Below are 19,951 nucleotides of genomic sequence, written 5' to 3' on the forward strand. Positions count from 1 at the left end.
GCTCATTGCCTGGGGGATGCAAAAATATGACTGGTGCTGCAAAAATAATCACAAAAAATGCTCTTAAAATCATCAAATCTTCATGGTTTGATACCTTTAGTTTGCAAATGGTCTTTTGGCCATAATCAAAGAAAAAATGATATGTTTCCAGCAAAAACTCATGGAGTAGGCCTAGGAGAAGAGTGTGAAGCTTCCCAACTGTCTAGAGCAGCAATTGAAAACTTCTTAGGAACTTTATTCATAACTTAAAGGTGTTTTTAGGATCAAAACTAAGCAAAAGGTTACTTTCAAAGTTGTGCAATGTACTCGAATCAAATTTCCCCCTTAGATGGATTCAGATTCTCGTGGAATTTCGTTTGGAGCTAGGCAAAGCTATGATTTACAAGCACAAATTGTCCAAAATCGAGGAAATAACAGATATCAGCTAAAGGATGTGCCCAAAAGTGGTTCTAAAAAACCAATATGGTCAAGATGGAAAAAACATGGCCATAAACTGGGGAATTCAGTAAGCTAGCGAAAAACATGTCCAAACTTGAAAATATTTCACCAATGTGCTAGGAAGACCTATAGGAACATGTGTGCAAGAGGCTGTATCAAAATCCCTCCCAACATGGATCGTGATCCATGTACCTTTTTGCCCAAACAAAGGAAAATCCATACCATCTGGCCCAATATATTCAGAAAATCCAATCCATGAAGTTTCAAGCCATTTAGATTCCAAAATCCACATCAAAATGCCAAATTTCTCTAAGTCTCAAGATGATTTCCAAAAATTAGCCTAAGTACCAAACAAATGATCCCAATCCCGAAATTTTTGGACCAAGACACCATCTTGATGAACCCTACCAGATGGTATATCAGATCTTCAATACATTGCCCAGCATGGATTGCGATCCATGTTCCTCAAACCCTAAAACCGGAGATTTGCATAGTAGCATCTCCATATGCCCAGAAACAACCTCCCCTAGTTGGATTTTCAAGATGCTTCCCAACACGGATCGCGGTCCATGTACCTTTTTTTCCAGAATTCATCTATTACCCTATGCCTTGTGCCTATAGTAATCCTATATGCACTTGTGAAATTTGGTCAAATTTGGACTCATTTTTCATTTTATGCTCAAAGTTTGCGTTTCTTCAACTTTCCCATAATTTTTATTAATTGAGCACTAAACCATGTTTCCAATCCAACTGACCACAGGATGCCTCAAAGGAAAGCCCAAAGGGAGTGGGAAGAAGCACCATATGAGATAACATATATATCCTCAAATGAGAAGGCCCATATCACAGAGAAGGTGCTCGAAGCAATACCGGCTAACATATTCACTGGAAGATTTCAAGCCGTGGATGGAGAGGTAGTGAAGACCACCATCTTCCCAAGGGAAATGTGGATATTACACCAAAATACAAAAGTGAAAGCAAGGGATAGGTGCTTACAGTTGGACAACTTCTTACGATTACTACCATGGGGAACGGACTTTAGAAGAGCTCATGAACTCATAATCTCAATTCAGTACAATGGCGAAGCCACCCTTACTGATAAAGATGGAGCAACAGTCAAGGTTAAGATCACAACAGAAACAATCAATGAAGCCCTCCATCTGCAACAAGGGATGCACAATCTATTGCAAAAGACAAAAGCAATAGACAACGACAAAGCCTTCCTGAAGCAAAGAGGGCACAAGCTAACATCTCAAGACTTGATCTACTCAATAATTGAATTGCCATTGCACCTCATATTGCAACATTTCAAGGTACAGAAGCCTCCAAGATACATTGAACCACTATTGCACATGGCAATGGTAATGGCAATGGGCTTAGCAGAGAGAAGTGTGGTCAGCTGCGACTTTGGAAATTACCTCTCCTAGACAACATCGTTAAGGCAAACCTTAAGGGGATCCAAAAGAGAAAGACCTACATGAACGTTGGGTCGGTGCTGACATGAATTGCCTATGAAGCATTGGGGATGATTGATGATCTACCACTTGCAGAAGTGCAAATAGATTTGATCCACGAATCTATAAGAGCAGTAAAACCGGTGGCCGGACCATCCACAAGGCAGAAACCAGAATTTAATTAGACAAGGCAAAGCACAACAAGAACCGACACTAACAGTGAAAAGATAGAGTCAGATGCTCCGAGTAGCGAGGAAGTGGGGTCTCAAAAAGAGATACACCTTCAGAATACCAGACTTCAAAAGAGGAGCATGGCAGTGAGTTCTCCCTAGGTTACACAAGATTGAAAAAGAGAACAGCCGAGGTGGTAGAGGCCATCCCAATTACCCAAGCCAAGAGAACAATGGAGGAATTGCAGGCGCTGAGGGACATAATCCGCCATTAGAAGCACGAAGACAAAAGAAGCAAAAAGGAACAGAAGCTGATGATGATAAAAGGAGGAAGAAGAAGAAGAAGATGTTTCATTACTACGCAGGCAGAAAACAGTTCTGGACGGAATGGATCAAGCAACATAAAAGACAAGAAGCTGAGGAGAATTTAAATATTGCTAGTTCCATGTGGCAACGGATCCCGAACGAGCTCAAACAAAAGATGGAGCAAAGAGAAAGAGAAGAGTCAAAACGGCCATGCATCCATGATCCCAAATCATTTGACAAATCTACTAAGACCAAGGAAAAAGATGGTAGCCCCACAAGAGAAGAGAGATCAAGACACGCTCCACTAGCACGGTCAAGAATTTGAATCTCCAAAGGACAAAGAGGTACCTTCAGAGGCTAGAACAACAAAAGGAGAAGAAGTTGTAGACCTCCCAAAACAAGGAGCAGAGAAGGTGCTGTCAAAAGAAAAGACAGTTCAAGAAACAGAGACAGCACAGCCAAAGACTACTATAGTTTCAACTACTATTAAAGTACTGAAAATGAAGGAAAAAAGGAATGAAGAGGCTGGGACATCAGATCAGAGCCAAAGAAGCCAGTAAAAACCAAGATTGCCTCGTTCGCAAGCGGTAGTAGAGGAGGGAGCAGAAATGATCAAGTCATTTGACATTGATGCTTATTTAGAGTAGATCAAGCTCTAGTTCCAATGCCAAAGATCTCTCTACGACTTGCACGAGTTAGATCTAGAAGATACCAAAAGAGAGGCGTCTAAAGCAGCTGAGAACACTCTACAGCTAAAAGAAAGAATAGAGGAATTGGAGAAAGCTCAACTACAATTCCAATCCGAGTTGCAAAGAGAACAGGAAAATGCGGCCTATTACTATAAGGAGGTACAATAGTCTAATGAGGCCAAGACTACTCTGCAAGTCAAGCAGCAACGCCTGGAGGAGGAGCTAACCAAGGAAAAGGAATAGAACAAAAAGCTGCAAGAGTCATACACGGTGCTCAGCAGGACTCTGACCCAACTTTTAGCCCTACAAGAAACTCCAACCTCCTCAACCATGATAGCTAGATCAACCTTGCTAAATAAAGAGGTTCAAGGTCTAAAAGAGGCCCTTGCCCAAGAAAAGCATGACAAACAAATCATGACAACAGGACATAGAACACCACAAAAGCCCAAAGACAAGGAAATTGAGGAATTGAGGAAGTAGTTAGGGGAGGCACGGAGGGACTTGGAGGCTCTAAGGGCAACACAAGAAAAGCCTCAACAAACAGCCTCAGTGGAAATTGAGCAAACAGGAGGATTTGAGCAATCCACTTTTGAATCTCACAAAACAGATGTGCCGACAAGCACAGGCAAAGCAACACAAGAATCTGAAGATCCGGTCATGACCTGCATCTCGAATTCGTCCAAGGAAGAAATTTAGCGCTAGATCTTAGAAGTCAAAGACCCCTCGTACAAAGAATATCTGCAATATGAATTGAAAGTGTTGGAATCGACTACCCTGCTCATGATCACTTTAGATGAGGTGGTACAAAACCTTGGGCATGAGATGATCACCCTACCATTCATGCGGCAGGAGGCTAGATTATGGAAACAAACAATACTACTTGACCTTGAACCAAACAGCAGAGGGGATTACAGAGATGTTCCTGTCACAGCAATACAAACTTAGACTATCATTGACAATCAACCCCTCTAGCGAAAGAAGTGGTTTGAGCAGCGACCAATAAAAAAAACATACTACAGGAATGCTCCGTAGCACCTCAGGATCGGCCCAACTTACTGTCCCATCAACAGACGACGATCTTGGGACAGTTTTTACTCTTGGCAAAGCAAAAAACCGATGATATTGAACTACCTGGTTATAACAAAGCCAATAAATAACAACCCCCCATCAAAGAAGTATATGGTTGAGACGCTCAGAGGGGTCATAAACATGATGAAGGAGATCCCCGATCTTGCATGCCAAATGCTTGTGAAAATTGCCCCCGGGGGATTCACTCTATATACAAAACAGGACACCACCTACGAGCGAAAAACTTTGATAAAACCCCTATATTACGACTCATATTAAGGAATATGACCCCCCTTCACGCTTATACGATAATCAATGAAGAAAAGTATCATACCCATATCTTACATACAAAATTTAGGTCTCACATGATCTTACTATGGAAAACTAGTCAAAGAGTGTCTAGCATAGTGACTGGCAACGTACCAAGGAACCATGGATATACCCTCAATGTGTCTTAGTTTGACTTTCAAAATATGTGCCCGATCAGCTTGCACTCTGGCTACTCGTCCAATTCTGGCCCATCCAAAGCTGGTGTAAATCAACCCTTGACCTACTCCAAATCAACCCTTATCTATGACTGGCTTGATGCAAAATTTTATTTCTGTGACCTGTAAAAAAACTTCTCCAAAATTTATCCAAGTTCTAGTGCACACCTATGACCAATCATTACAAGTAATAAACCTAGGTCAGCCCCCCCCCCCCCCCCCCCCCCCCTAAATATGATATCCCCCTCTCTTATTTTTAAGCTTGGGAGATAAACTATTGGGGGCCTGCCCCTAACTTATACGCTTATGTAACTTATAAAAAACCCCCCCTCACTTGCACTTACGTGGTGCAATAAGTTTTCCATGGTAAATCCCCCAAGAAATTGCCAAGATGCTAATCATCGGGCAGATTTTTGTGGAAGGCACAACAGGGCTCTACTGGAATATGTAGATAGAAATCCCAAGAAAAAACGTCATCATGAGATTCTATGCAAGAGTCATGTTCCTACCCTCCCACTACATGCAAACTTTTGAGGAGGCATTCATGACCAGGTTCTTTGAGGTAGTAGACTCCTCCATATTCAATCCCATGACGAAAGATCTTCCAGCTTGACATATAGCATATCAAAGCAGTCTCAGCAATAATCCTGTCAGAGAGCTGGCGACAAAAGTGGAGATCGAGGCAAGAGCGCAGAAGTTTAGGGACCTCACTGAAACACTAGAGAAAAGACCGTAGAAGACACTCAGAGACAGATTGCACAAGGATGTGCAATGAATAGGAAGGGGGAAATGTTTGGTGGACATAGCGGACTGACACGTAAAAGGCGGATGTACACTAAACCTTGTAGTACTCGCATATCAAAACCCTTAGTTTAGACAAGAAGAAGAATCATTATCTTGAGGGAGTTTGAATGTGCACTGTGAGAAGCCTCTTGCTACTACAAATTGTAATCCAGTTGTCTCTTGCTTTTTACAATTTAAGTGTAACCATTCTCAATTTTGTTGTGGTTCACGCCACAGTGTTTGTGAGCTAAATGCATTGATTTGAGGTCTTAAATAGTTGTCTTTTGATGTTTTGACCATGGATAAGTGTTTCTATGCTTAGGGGAGACCTTTTTGTATAGTTCTATTTCAATTTTTTGCATATTTTTTGTGATGGATCGTGATTTATGTACCTTCCCAGATGATTGCAGAACATAGTAGGATTGTGCCCCTAGGCGTTGTAATACATCTCCTTAAGTTTTGTTTCACTCCAAATTCATTTGGATGCCAAAAAGACGTTGGTACAGCTGAAGATGGTCGACCTATGGAAGTGCAAGAAGCCCGGGCATGACAGTTTGCAGGAAAATGACAGGGACATTGAGCGAGTGCTTGGTGCAGCTAGGAGACAGGTACACAGGGATGGAGTACTCTCTATTTGGAACTACAATTGTTTCTTCCTATCACATGTGACAGGAGCAAGTGTTGATATCACAAGCTTGGGAATGAGGCAAGGTATGCTTGATAGAGGTGCTATGAAGTTTATAATATGGGACTTTGATCGAGTTTTCTGCAGGAGACTCTACTTGCCAGGGTATGTATGCCATATGTGGTGTTTTTTAGGTCAAAGATGCTTTTCCAACTCTACTGGTCAGGAGCTTGAAGGTGCCAAGGATCGATGGATTTTATCTCCAAAGCGAGACTTGCTATATGCAGAATGGGTACTCCAATTTGGCAAGCTCGAGCTCTTTCAATACTTGCGGGTTGATGGCTAGCAAGTCTCCACCTCGGACATATGTCAAGGAGTGGAAGCTTAACTCGATTGATAGTTGAAGTGGTTGTAGTCTTTCTCCCCAAGATCTCGATACCTGGACAGTCCTTATAAAGCGAGTTCCATCTATTTGTGGCCAAGAGGCCATTGGTACATAGGCTTATGTTGTGATGGAATTTGCCTATTCAATTTGAGAATAGCGGAATTTAATGAGAGTACTTTCAAGAAATGATTTTGTGAGCATAGCGGGTAGACATAATTGAAGATAGCAACATAATCATAGCAATTAGTTAACTTGGCATAGACAATACTTTTGCAAGAGAGAGAGTTTAGAGAACATGATAACAATTGAGGACCGGATTTATGTGGAGCCGGTCCCCCCTCCAATAGGCATTTGTATTATGATTTCTCCTATAAAGAGAGACTTGTTACAATACAGTCTTTGTGTTCCTTGTGACCTAGGTGATGCCATGAAGATGGAAGGCTTCATGCACCACAAACATAACATAAACTTGAAGAAAGCTTTAACTATCCCAAGCCTCAGTCCCAAGACCTCAAACACCTTCGAAGGTGGAGAGAGCTAGCAGGGAATGAGGGTAGGGAAGAGGAAGAAGAAACATTTCGTAGGAGAAAGAATTAGTTCCTCACTTATCATACTCTTGTTGCTAGCATACATAATAGCATAGTAATGAAGAAGAAGGATATGGCAAGCTTAAGCATTGAAGCATGGCTCTTGGTTGGATTTGCACTCCATAGCCAAGAGTGTTGGTGTAGGCTCTCAACCTCTACTTGCTTGGAGAGGGAGCTCTTGCACTTTGCATATCACACAATGAGAGTGCTTGTGAGTGTGTATGGGTGAGTATACCCCCTAGGCACCCCCCTAGCTTGCTTGGGTCGACCCCCCCTTGTAGCTCATGCCTGAAGCTCATTGGACCCCTCCAGGCCTAGCCAATCACAAGCAAGAGCCATTACAAGCAACATGGGTTGCCTTGGGACAAGTGTCCCCCTTTCCCCTTTGAGAGAGAGGACTTGATAAATGCTAAAACAATTAGATAATTCATGTAATTTATCATTGGACCCCTTTGAAGCCTAGCCAATAGGCTTCAAGCAACACATGAAGGTAACATGGGTAGGGGCCTCACATGTGTCCTTGCTGCCTCTTCAAGTTGGGCTTCCCTTGTGTGTGTGAGTGGGTGTTCTCTCTCTAGCCCCTAGGAAAAGGGCTCGCCCCCCCTCTTGTAGGAATGCTTTTGAATTTTAGGTGATCAAGCACCTTACTCACCAAGCATGACAAAGCACTTGAACTAGGGGGTGTTCCCACAAGCATCTCAGGCAAGCTTCTCAAGGCACCTCAAGTACTTTAATCATGCAGCAAGTCAAGCACCTCAAGCATGGAGCCAGTCAAGCACCTCAAGCATCTTAATCAAGCACCTCAAGCATGAAAAACACCTCAAGCATGACAAGCACCTCGAGCTTGGGCCGGGTTCCCACCTCAAGCTCAGCCCTAGCTTACTTAAGGTCAAAGGACTTTTACACACATTTATTGGAGGTATTCAATGAAGCTAACCCTAAGGTCTTATGTTCCATTGGTTAGCCTTGCTCTTTGATAGACCATCTCCCTTTTGGGCCCCTTTACCATTGGCGCCGTGTTGAGATAGATCTATAAGCACATACCTATATCTTAACACTTGTTCCCGTTTATTCTCCCACATTAAGTGATCAATTTAATATGAGAAAATCATTTGGGTTAGTTAGATATTAGATTTTATGACATATGTGGTAGCATATGAAACAATGAGTTCGGACCCACGACAGTCGATGGCATGTGAAAGAGCACCAAGGGAAGACTTTCTAAAGGCTTGCTGAAGATATATAGATATATATATATATATATATATATAAACAACAAGGTGACTATTGGATTGCATGGGGTGGCAACGCCATATGGATGGTGGATGGAGTGCAAGTCCAGAAGATGGCCGTCAAGGCTTGTTATGGAAAGAGAAGCGCCATTGCATTGCATGGGTGGTCGGGCAGTTGCATAGAGGAGCCCCGTCCAGTTTGCAGAGGGGAAGGGCCAAACAGGGCCAGGCTCGCCAACAGGAGAGGCTGCAGGGGCAAGACGACCAAACGGGAGAGCAGGCTTTGAAGGACTGAGGAGGGCCGTTGGCAGCGATATAGGAGTGATCACCAAGAGGGGCCATCAAGAGAAAACCCGAGAGCAAAAGTGGCAGGAGGCGACAGCTGTGCAGGGGATGCCGCTTGTAAGAGATGAAGGCATGGGAAGGCCAAGGAGCATGAGAGGAGAGCCGTGAGCTGGCGGGGTGGTGGTCTCAAGCAGGACTTGTTGAATCCCAGCCAATACAGGCAAGAGAGAGGAGGAGCTCGACTATAATAGACAGAGCCACCAAGCAAGGGCAGTGTGTAGGAGTCGCCAAGGGCCAGTGAGCATGGGGAGCAAAGCCTGAGGAAGGGGAAGGGCCAAACAGGGTAAGGAAACCAAGAGGAGGGGCTCGAGCCTGCGAGGGTGTTGATGAAGAAGGATGGCCGTGAGTCCAATACGGAGGACGGGTTGGGCCTGCATGGGATCAGGAGCGTGAGGTTTTTGGTGAGGAGAGGGTTGATTGAAGGCCGCCATTAAGGGCATGAATGGTAGTTCTCAAAAGTGTCAGTGTTCAGGCCACCTATTGCAGAGTATTAGACGCCAAGAGGAGAACAGCGCCACCTATTGCAGGGTATTAGATGCCAAGGCAAGAAGAATAAGGGCATCGGTTGCAGACTCATTTAGGTTGCATAAAGTATTAGAAGCACAAGGAGGCCTGCATGCGGGTGGTCAATGAAAGGAAGTCGAAGCCAAGTTTGATGAAGGACTTGATGAAGGACGAGCTGCAGCATGCAGTAAACAAGGCACGAGAGTAAGCAACCAAGAGGAGTGTGCAACCTGGAGAAAGAAGGGAGGGGCTGCCAAGGGCTGCCCTTGAGAGGCTTGGAAGATGTATACCATATATTGGGCTGCTGCAGGAGACCGCCATGAAGAGGGGGCCAGCACTGAGAAGGTGGAAGGCCGCCACTGGATTGGGTTGACAATGAGAGACCAGAGGTGCTAGAAGGCAGGTGAACTCAGCGTATGAGGAGCGGAGGGGTTTCCAGTAGCGAGGTGAAGCCAGAATGCTTTGAAAGCAAGATTATGGCTTGTAATATGACTAATATTTAAAGTTCTTAAAGTCGAAAAGAATGTAGTAGGGCATATCTTTCGTTAGCACGATTTGAAAGATTGTTGAATAGTCTATTAAATAGAGCTTATACGAATGAGTTGAAATATTAAGAGAGAACATATATTTTAAAAAAAAATAAAAAAATAATACACTAAAGATGGATTTGATAAAGATTAATGAATAACAGATAGTCTGTTTATGAAGAGTAAAATTGAGATTTTTATTAATATCAATGTTTTATATTTATGTGTTTTAGCTTAAAATGCATGGGTAGGCTTAAAATAAGTTGTAAAAGTAGTGGAAACCCAAAAATAGAGGTTTTATGAGTCGCGACCTAAAAGTTGCGTTTTTAGCCAAACAGAGATGTTTTTTGCAATTTTGTCCGCGTTGCCTTGTAGACCAGATCTATTCCCGTCGTTTTGAGTACCTGGATTGCTTTGTTCTGAGTTTGTTTGTAAAAGTTATGATGAAAACAAACAGAAAGCAGCAGCAGTGTAGTTTACACAGGGACAGACAGACCTACAACATCATACAGTTCTCCCTGCTATCAACCAAGAAGTGGATTGTTTCTTCACGGTAGAGTATGGAAATTGAGATTATGAAGGTATAGAATTATGTTTTCTTAACTTTGATTATCATGTTGAATTGGTTGCACGAGTATGTTCTTTTGGCTATTTTGTAGGCGATGCAGAAATCAGTTTGTGAAACAGGATCTGTGCAAAGTGTCATGATAAAAATCTAACCTTTACGGATCGCTTAGCGATCACGTTCTTATATTATTCTCGCAGGTATACTTGGTGCAAAAATCCTGCAGGCTTTTCGAGGAAAAGAAGGATAAAAGCACGACGGGTGCTGCGTTTAAGAATCATTCACCATTCTCTCTTCTGCGAGTGCGAGTGCGAGTGCGAGTGCGAGTGAGAGTGAGAGTGAGAGTGCGAGTGCGAGTGCGAGTGAGACGCTGCATGCAAGCGAACTGAAGCTCGGGGGTGGTCGGGAGGTTCGAGTTCCGTACAACGGAGTGCACCCATATATTTTGCTCCTCTGTTGTATCAAAACTCTACAAAGATTCATCAATACAAAGATCTCTTTCTCTATCTTTTGCTATCGATATCTATTATTTGGTTCCCGTGACAATTGGTATCAGAGCAAGCGGTTGATTCTGGACATGGAAGGATACGAGAGGAGGATGAAGGAGCAAGAAGACCTGATTCGGCGACTATGAGAAGATCTGAAGATTGCAAATCGGGAGTGTGTTGAGGCTCTACGGGGCAAAGCAGCACGAGAGCTTGATATCTATGTAGACCTTGATGGCCAACATGAAGGTGAAAACCATGCTAATCCACCTGGAAACAATAATCATCGTGGTGGCACTGGGGTACCGCCAAAAGAAACGATGACGATATGGGAGAAGCGACAACCAAATCATTCTTAACGAAGGCTAAGCTTAAAGAGTTTGATGGCATAAGAAAGATATGCGAAGATTTAGAAGCGTGGATTGAAGAACTCAAAGATTGGGATTATACTTTCAATATCGAGAACACGACCACGAGACTTTCGAATGCTCGAGCAAGGTGATAGATAAAACAATACGTACCAAGATGGCTCAATTGGAGACTTTTGGTGATGCGTACGATAAAGGTAAGTCATCTACCCCTTCTTTGTGATGTTTTATGTCTTTGATACGTCCTTTGAAAGCTTCTGTGAGATCGAATTTATGCGTAGAAGTTGAGATTAAAATTTGAATTTCTTAATTGATTTGGATAGTATTCATTGCTTCTTATCGTCTAAATTGATTGAGAAATTAAATCGAGAAGTTAAAAGACTTGTGGACTTAACTAGTGGTAATAATAGTTTCACGAAAGAGTTAGTAGAAATTATTATTTTTTCTTTGTAGAGTCGAAATCATAAAGATGATTTCTATAACATAAACATTGATATGCATGATGTTATCATTGGTATCAATTAGATCATTGAAAATCATGTTTTGATTGATTGTTAAGAAAGAAAAATATATCTTTAATCATTTGATGATGATAAGTCACACTCTTTGTGGAAAGAAAGAGATTCTAAATCTAGTTTTGGCAATGGAATTGATAAGGTGACTTAGATAAGAGTGTGACGTTGCTTGTGTTTGCTTGTGTGAGACGTTGCTTGTGTTTGCTAATGAGATTAAAGAGAATCTGGGGATAAACATAAAGAGAAAAATCCAGAATTTATAGAGGATCTCTTACATGAAGTTAAGGATGTGTTCCGGACGATCTTCTTGGTATACCTCCGCCTAGAGCGGTAGACCATGCCATAGATCTATATCCAGGAGCGACACCTTATTCCAGATTTCCATATAGGTTCAATATTGATGAGCTTAAAGAGCTCAAGATACAACTTGATGATCTTTTGAAAAAGGGTTTCATTAAACCTAGTGTATCTCCTTGGGGTAGTCCTGTGTTATTCCAAAAGAAAAAGGATGGTACATATAGGTTATGCATCGACTAAAGGGGATTAAACAAAAAAAGACCATTAAGAACAAATATCCTCTTCCTCACATAGATGAATTGATTAGTCATTTGAGTGGTGCCACAATATTTTCAAAGGTTGATCTTCGTTCTGGCTACCATTAAATCCGCATTAAGGTCGAGGACATTCCAAAGATTTCTTTTCGTACACGTTATGAACATTATGAATTTAGAGTTCTTGCTTTTGGTTTGACTAATGCACCAACAACTTTCATGTGCTTAATGAATAATATTTTTCACCCGTATCTTGATGACTTCATTCTGGTATTCTTGGATAATATTTTTGTGTATTCTACGAATAAAGAAGATAATGCATTGCACTTAAAGAAAACATTTGAGGTTTTGCGTGAACATAAATTGTATGCCAAAGCAAGTAAGTATTCTTTTGCAAAGGATCAGATTGTGTATTTGGGAAGAGTGATTTCTAAAGAGGGGATTCACATTGATCTTGATAAAGTTAAGACTATGTTAGTAAGAGATGTAAGAAGCTTTATGGGTCTAGCACAATATGAGAGAGCACACATTAAAGATTTCTCTAAGATAGCAAGTCTTTTGACCGAATTGACCAAGAAAGACAAGGGTTTTGTGTGGACTTCTAGCTGTGAGACTGCTTTTGAGACCTTGAAGGCTAAAATAGCGGAAAATTATGTTTTAAAAGTTCCTGAGATGGGCAAACCATTTGTTGTGTCCTGTGATCGACTCTAGTGGTTAACAATTAGGTTGTGTTTTGACACAAGAAGGAAGAGTGGTTGTATATGAGTTTAGGAAATTAAGACGACATGAATTGAACTATGCAACACATGATCTAGAATTGCTTGTTGTTGTTCATGCATTGAAACATTGGCGTCATCTTTTGCTTGGTGTCAAATTTGAATTGCGTACTGATCATCAAAACTTGAAGTATATTTTCACTCAGCCATTGTTAAATAACAGACAAAGAAGATGGATTGAATTGCTGGCTGAGTATGACTTTGATTTGAAGTATTTGTGTGAAAAAGAAAATAAAGTTGCAGATGCATTGAGTCGTACGTCCATGGGTAATTTGTTGACTGTTGTGCGATCCAATTTGATTGATGATATGCATGCTAAAGCTGAAAATGATTCTTTTTATATGCCTATTTTGAAATTCTTGTGTGGAGAATATTGGTGAGAGGTATGAGAACAGATATCACTTGTATAAGGAAAATCTGTATTATTATGACCGCTTGTGTATTCCTACAAATTCTGCTTTCAAGAGTCAAATTTTGCATGAGTGTCATAATTCAACTTTTTCTGGTCATCCTGGATTGAATAAGGCACATGAAAAGATTAAAAGTTCATTCTTTTTCCGCGTATGAAATTGGATGTTAAGAATTATGTGTGTGAGTGCTTTCAATGTCAACAAGTTAAGATTGAGCATAAGAGGATGCCTGGTGACCTTCAACCCTTAGACATTCCTTTACAGAAGTGGGAGTATATATCCATGGACTTTATCATTAGACTTCCTACTACTCGTGGAGGGTATGATTCGATCTTTCTGGTGGTAGATAGACTCACAACACAAGCTCACTTCTTTCCTGTAAAAATAATTTATACTGCATTGACCATTGCATACTTGTTTATGAAAGAGATATTTCGTTTGCATGGCATGCCCAAGAGCATAGTGTCTGACAGAGATTCTAAGTTCACTTCTCATTTCTGGAGAGCGACTTTTGACTCTATAGGTACCCAGTTACGCATGTCTAATGCTTTCCATCCTCAAAACGATGCGGAAACGGAGAGGGTGAATCGTATTTTAGAAGATATGTTACGAATGTATGTCAATGAAAACCAATCTAATTGGAATGAATAGATATCTGCCTTTGGTGGTTGAATTTGCATATAACAGTTCATATCATTCATCTATTAGGATGACTCCGTTTGAGACAATGTATGGCTATAACTATCCTACACCTATTCATTTTCTTAATTCGAGGAATAAGGTAGAACTGTCACGTGAGATGCTTGAGAAAATGGATAGCGAGTTGGCCAAAATCAGGGGGAATATTAGAGAATCTCAAAAGAGACATAAACTGTATTATGACAAGAAACATCGTGTTGTGGAGTATGAAACTGGTGATATGGTTTTTTAAAGGTTATTCCTGAGAAGTCTCGTTTGATTCTTGGAAATGATAGAAGATTGTCTCCACGATTTGTTGGTCCATTTAAAATTTTGAAGCGCATTGGTTCATTAGGTTACAAATTGGAATTGCCTTCTCATGTTAAAGTGCATCATGTATTCTATGTGAGTTTATTGAAAAAGTATGTTCCTAATGTGCATCATGTTTTAGAGGACAACTCTAAGTTGAAAGATGACGGACCATTGACTATAGAACCAGACTTAGTACTAGATAGGCGTTTTAAACATCTGAGAAATAGAGACATTGTGGAAGTTTTGGTTAAGTGGCAGAACTATCCAGTAGAGGATGCATCATGGGTTGATCTTAGTGTTTTGCAAAGAGAATTTTTCTCTGTTTAGACCAACTCTGAGGACAGAGTTAATTTTGATAAGGGGAGATTGTAATATGACTAATATTTAAAGTTCTTAAAGTCGAAAAGAATGTAGTAGGGCATATCTTTCGTTAGCACGATTTGAAAGATTGTTGAATAGTCTATTAAATAGAGCTTATACGAATGAGTTGAAATATTAAGAGAGAACATATATTTTAAAAAAAAATAAAAAAATAATACACTAAAGATGGATTTGATAAAGATTAATGAATAACAGATAGTCTGTTTATGAAGAGTAAAATTGAGATTTTTATTAATATCAATGTTTTATATTTATGTGTTTTAGCTTAAAATGCATGGGTAGGCTTAAAATAAGTTGTAAAAGTAGTGGAAACCCAAAAATAGAGGTTTTATGAGTCGCGACCTAAAAGTTGCGTTTTTAGCCAAACAGAGATGTTTTTTGCAATTTTGTCCGCGTTGCCTTGTAGACCAGATCTATTCCCGTCGTTTTGAGTACCTGGATTGCTTTGTTCTGAGTTCGTTTGTAAAAGTTATGATGAAAACAAACAGAAGGCAGCAGCAGTGTAGTTTACACAGGGACAGACAGACCTACAACATCATACAGTTCTCCCTGCTATCAACCAAGAAGTGGATTGTTTCTTCACGGTAGAGTATGGAAATTGAGATTATGAAGGTATAGAATTATGTTTTTTTAACTTTGATTATCATGTTGAATTGGTTGCACGAGTATGTTCTTTTGGCTATTTTGTAAGCGATGCAGAAATCAGTTTGTGAAACAGGATCTGTGCAAAGTGTCATGATAAAAATCTAACCTTTACGGATCGCTTAGCGATCACGTTCTTATATTATTCTCGCAGGTATACTTGGTGCAAAAATCCTGCAGGCTTTTCGAGGAAAAGAAGGATAAAAGCACGACGGGTGCTGCGTTTAAGAATCATTCACCATTCTCTCTTCTGCGAGTGCGAGTGCGAGTGCGAGTGCGAGTGAGAGTGAGAGTGCGAGTGCGAGTGCGAGTGCGAGTGAGACGCTGCATGCAAGCGAACTGAAGCTCGGGGGTGGTCGGGAGGTTCGAGTTCCGTACAACGGAGTGCACCCATATATTTTGCTCCTCTGTTGTATCAAAACTCTACAAAGATTCATCAATACAAAGATCTCTTTCTCTATCTTTTGCTATCGATATCTATTATTTGGTTCCCGTGACATGGCTCGCGCCATCATTGTACCCGAGTTTGTTTTGTGATGATACTTAGTTGGTCTGCAATCTTTTGTGTCAGATCAATCATTTCTTTTCCCTACCTCTTGTCTGTCTAGTCTCGAGCGGGTGTCCGTGGAAGCGTGTGGCTCCGGACGCACCGACAGTCTGTGTGTACAGGGAGTGAGAAAGAAAGTGATTGCGGTGTGCGGTTGAGGCTAGTGTAGTCTCCTATTGATTGCGGGTGTGTTTACAGACATGGGTGATGGTGTGTTGTCGAGAGAGCCTTGTGTGGTTATGTCTTGAGTGTGTGTAGTCAGGACGTTTGAACGCAAGCCGGAGCAGTGCAAATTTGCAAAAAATATGCGTGTGTTTTTTTGTGTGGTTAGGGGTGCGGGTTAATCCCTGGGCTATAGAGAGGCGGCTTGCTTGTGTGTTAGGACGTTTGAACGCAAGCCGGAGCAGTGCAAATTTGCAAAAAATATGCGTGTGTGTTTTTTTGTGTGGTTAGGGGTGCGGGTTAATCCCTGGGCTATAGAGAGGCGGCTTGCTTGTGTGTTGGGTTTGTTCCTTCTTCCCCCTTTCCAACGTGATGACCTAGAGTAGTGAGATTGGATGCAGACTGATTCTGTGACTAGGAAGTGGTTGATTTGCTTCTATTGTAGTATGAGTAGCCCTCTGAGTTTACTTTGGTGATATTGACACTCTCATCAAGTCTCTATGCCCCATCTCGAGTCGCTTCCTTGCATATTGTCATTATGTTAGTACAAAAAAGCTATGCTATAGACGCCCGTCACGGCAAATCGCTAACAATAGACCAACCCCTTGTGAGCCCTTACTGAAATGGAACCATTTCCTTTTGGCCCTATGTTGAGCTTGGCCTAAAAACTCATATCTATGTTCTAGCTCTTATTTCCCTTTTATTTCCCCATATTAAATGATAAATTTAACATGAGAAAATAATCTTGGTACAGCTAGATATTAAATTTTATGACTTTACCTCTCCCTTGAAACCATAGCCATCCTCAACTATAAGGTAGAGATAGGTCTTGGTCATTAGTCTATTTTTTATAGTGGGTAGAGGGTCCCTTGTTGCTCTACGACATCATTCCAAGATGGATGACTAATCCATTTGATGCTTGGGAGACGTGACTGCCACAAGCATGTGTGCTCTTTAGTCCATATCATAATTTCAAAGTAGAGTGACAATTTCTACTTGGTGTTTGAAAGACGTCCTCAACATAAACATGATTCAAGCATGCATACTACTTAAATTTGTGCACCCTAAAAAGAGATAGTCTTACAAGACAAAAACATTGATCATTTAAAAGAAACTTTTACATTTGCTTACTCTAATGTAGCATTGTAAGCAGTGACAAGGTTCATACTATTCTTAAGTTGTATTCCTTGCATCCATCTAGCATCTTCAAAAGGATAATTTCTGAACTTTATTTTATACCATTGGATAATCTTACAATGTCCTAGTACCTTGTTCTCATGCCAAATGATAGCTTTGGGTTGTAGCATGTAATGTACCCAACATTTTTCAATAAAAGTATTTTATTCACTTTGAAAATATTTAAGGTTCGTATTTTGTTAAGTCATAATGCCTTCAAACGGAACAATCAGATTGAAAATCGGACTTTAAAACTACTAATTATGACCCTTATTCACTTGAAAACAATAGATTGATCTTAAGCGTAGCAGAAAACTGTATCTAAAGATAAGAGTTGACCTTTTAGGAAAGAGAGAAATTTTAGGAAAGGAAGAGTATTTTTAGGAAAGAAAGAGCAAAGAGTTAAGTTTAGAGTTCTTGTCTTGGAAGCCAAGCTTCTTTTAAATTTGGATAACCAAAATCGTGCATTGGAATCCGTGTCCGTAAAGAAAAAAATAAATAATTTTTTTAAAAGAAAATTTAACAGCCGCGAACGTGCGCGAACTTATCTCTCTTTGCTTCCCTCTACTCTGAGCTGGCCTTGAGAGCCTATATAAAGACCCCTCTCCCTGCACTTTGAAGGCACAGACACACACTCTCAGAAGCGAAAGCTCTCGTGCCATAACGTCGGAGTTACCTCTCTCCCTCAACCTCTCTCCCTCAAGCTTTCTCCCTCAACCTCTCATACTTAATCCATCTTCATCTCCAACTCTCTCTCTACCATTGTCGTGTTGTCCTTGGAATTCTTGAGTTCTCTTTCCCTTTCCTCTACCTTGATATGATGGTCTCGAAGCGGGTGACTCGAAGCTCAAAGGATGCTCATATCGTTCGAGCTCCAAGGAAGGTGTAAAAGAAGATACCATCTACTCCAATCATAACTCAAGCGTAGGTAGCGACTCTGAAAGAAGGTGAAATCGTCCAGCCTCAAACACGAAAGGTAATCAAACATGTCGCTAATCTAGTAAGACAAATTTGTAATTTTGCATTGCTATTCATGTTGACCTGGGAAGCTAAGCATAGGGAATCCCTTAAACTATCCAAGAAATGTGATTCTATCACAAGAAACAAGTATATGTTTTCATAAATTAGTGAAAGAACTATTTGATAAATTGTCATTGTTTCTTGAATTGTTATTACTTAATAAATTGTGATTGTTTGATAAGTTGTTATTGATTGATATGAAGAATTGGTTGATCATGTTTGAAGAATCATTTAAAGAGAAGAAATTTTGAAAGAATATCTTTTGTCCCTCGCGGGTAGCGAGATGATTCCGCGGTTAACAAAGATCTAAGGTTATCGGCTCTCTTTTGTTCCTCGCGATTAGCGGGATGCCTTGCGGGTAGCGGGATGCATGGCAGTTAGCGGGATGGGAAGGTTGCACAATTCGCGGCTAGCAAATAAGTCCTTTGAAAAGGCTCTATTGGTTAGACAAAGAAAGTCCGCGGGTAGCGACAACTCATGAATAATTGAAAAGGTTATTTTTGTTGAATTATAGGGTTGTCTTCAGTAGGCCTTGTTTGAATTGTTTTGGTATTGTTTGAAGGGTTGTATAAAAGAAGCTGTGTTTGGAATTAATTAAGGAACAATGCTTGTATATGTTAAATAGTGTGGTAGTAATTAGAAAACAAGCCAAAAAGTGTGAGTGTGGGGTGGAAAGTGGGGGCTGACTGAGGTTGCCAGTCAAAGATGGGTGTTATCAACTAGTCGAGAAACTCTCCACTCCCTCTTATTAAGAGAAGTGAAATTAGAGACTCATTGTGCCAAGAGTCGAGATGTCCCAAATATATGTGCCCATGAAAGCTATGGACCCAATTAGTCGCGTACTTTTCACACGATTAATAGTTAGTTTAGACTAAGTCTCATATCATATTTATGGTTTATCGATGGTGGTCATGTCTCTTAAACGTGGGGAAAAAGGTGTTGTTTATGGATTCTAAATATGTCAATGAAATTTCATCTTTATGTTAGGAAGTAGTTTTCATTAGAACCCTTGATTTATCAACCTGGCTTGTGGTGTATGACCCTTATAACCACGAATATATGGATAGAGGACTTCCTCTCTTTTGTTGCTCGTATCTCTACTTTGTGAAAACGTAGTAGGGTGTCGTCAATGGAAAAGGAGAATCAAGGAAAGCTGTCTATCAAGTCGTCCCAATCTTCTTGGGGTTGGGAATCTCACATAGCACCTCTTCTTGGTATTTGATTTTTGGGGGGTCTTCAATAATTGGTTCTCTTGGTGTCTCTCTATTGAAGGGCTTAAGTAGGCTCATATGAAAAGCATTGTGTATGAGCCAATGGTTGGTCAACTTGAGCTGATAAGCCATGTCATTGATTGACTTAAGATTTGAAAAGGACCATAATATCTTTTTACTAGTTTAGCTATATACTTTTGATGGCCGGTATGATTTTTGCCCATTGTCTGCCTCAATTGAGCCTTAGGAAACTTGCGTAAGACCCAATCATTTTTCTTGAATGTTTAGGCCCTTCTAGACTTATCAGAAATAGTCTTTTGCCTTTGTTACGAGATGGATATAGCCTCATTAATCTTTTGGAAAGATTCTTGTATGTCACGACTATACTCATCATCAGCAACAACAAAAAATTTCCCATGTACTTTAAGTAGCAAGGGACTTTCCGGTCTTCCCTCTATGATCTCAAAAGGTGACTTTTCCGTAGTAGTACGGACAATATTATTGTACGCATACTCTACAAGGGGTAATTACTTCTCCCATTGTGAGTGTTGATC

General features: G+C 40.7%; 1 protein-coding gene across 1 annotated transcript; it reads left to right on the forward strand.

The window, feature by feature from the left end:
* Positions 1-8,286: 8,286 nt before the first annotated feature.
* LOC147451544 (uncharacterized) lies at positions 8,287-8,517 on the forward strand. Its single transcript, XM_086518760.1, has one exon. It carries the CDS (start codon positions 8,287-8,289, stop codon positions 8,515-8,517), a length of 231 nt encoding a protein of 76 aa, XP_086374886.1.
* The last annotated feature ends 11,434 nt before the right edge of the window (positions 8,518-19,951 follow it).

The sequence above is a fragment of the Adiantum capillus-veneris genome, chromosome 8 (genome assembly GCF_014529385.1).
Source record: "Adiantum capillus-veneris isolate H3 chromosome 8, ASM1452938v2, whole genome shotgun sequence".
Classification (NCBI taxonomy): Eukaryota; Viridiplantae; Streptophyta; class Polypodiopsida; order Polypodiales; family Pteridaceae; genus Adiantum; species Adiantum capillus-veneris.

What these genes read in the sequence shown, in the direction of transcription:
- LOC147451544 (XM_086518760.1), top strand. Translation starts at nt 8,287, where the DNA reads ATGGGGTGGCAACGCCATATGGATGGTGGATGGAGTGCAAGTCCAGAA.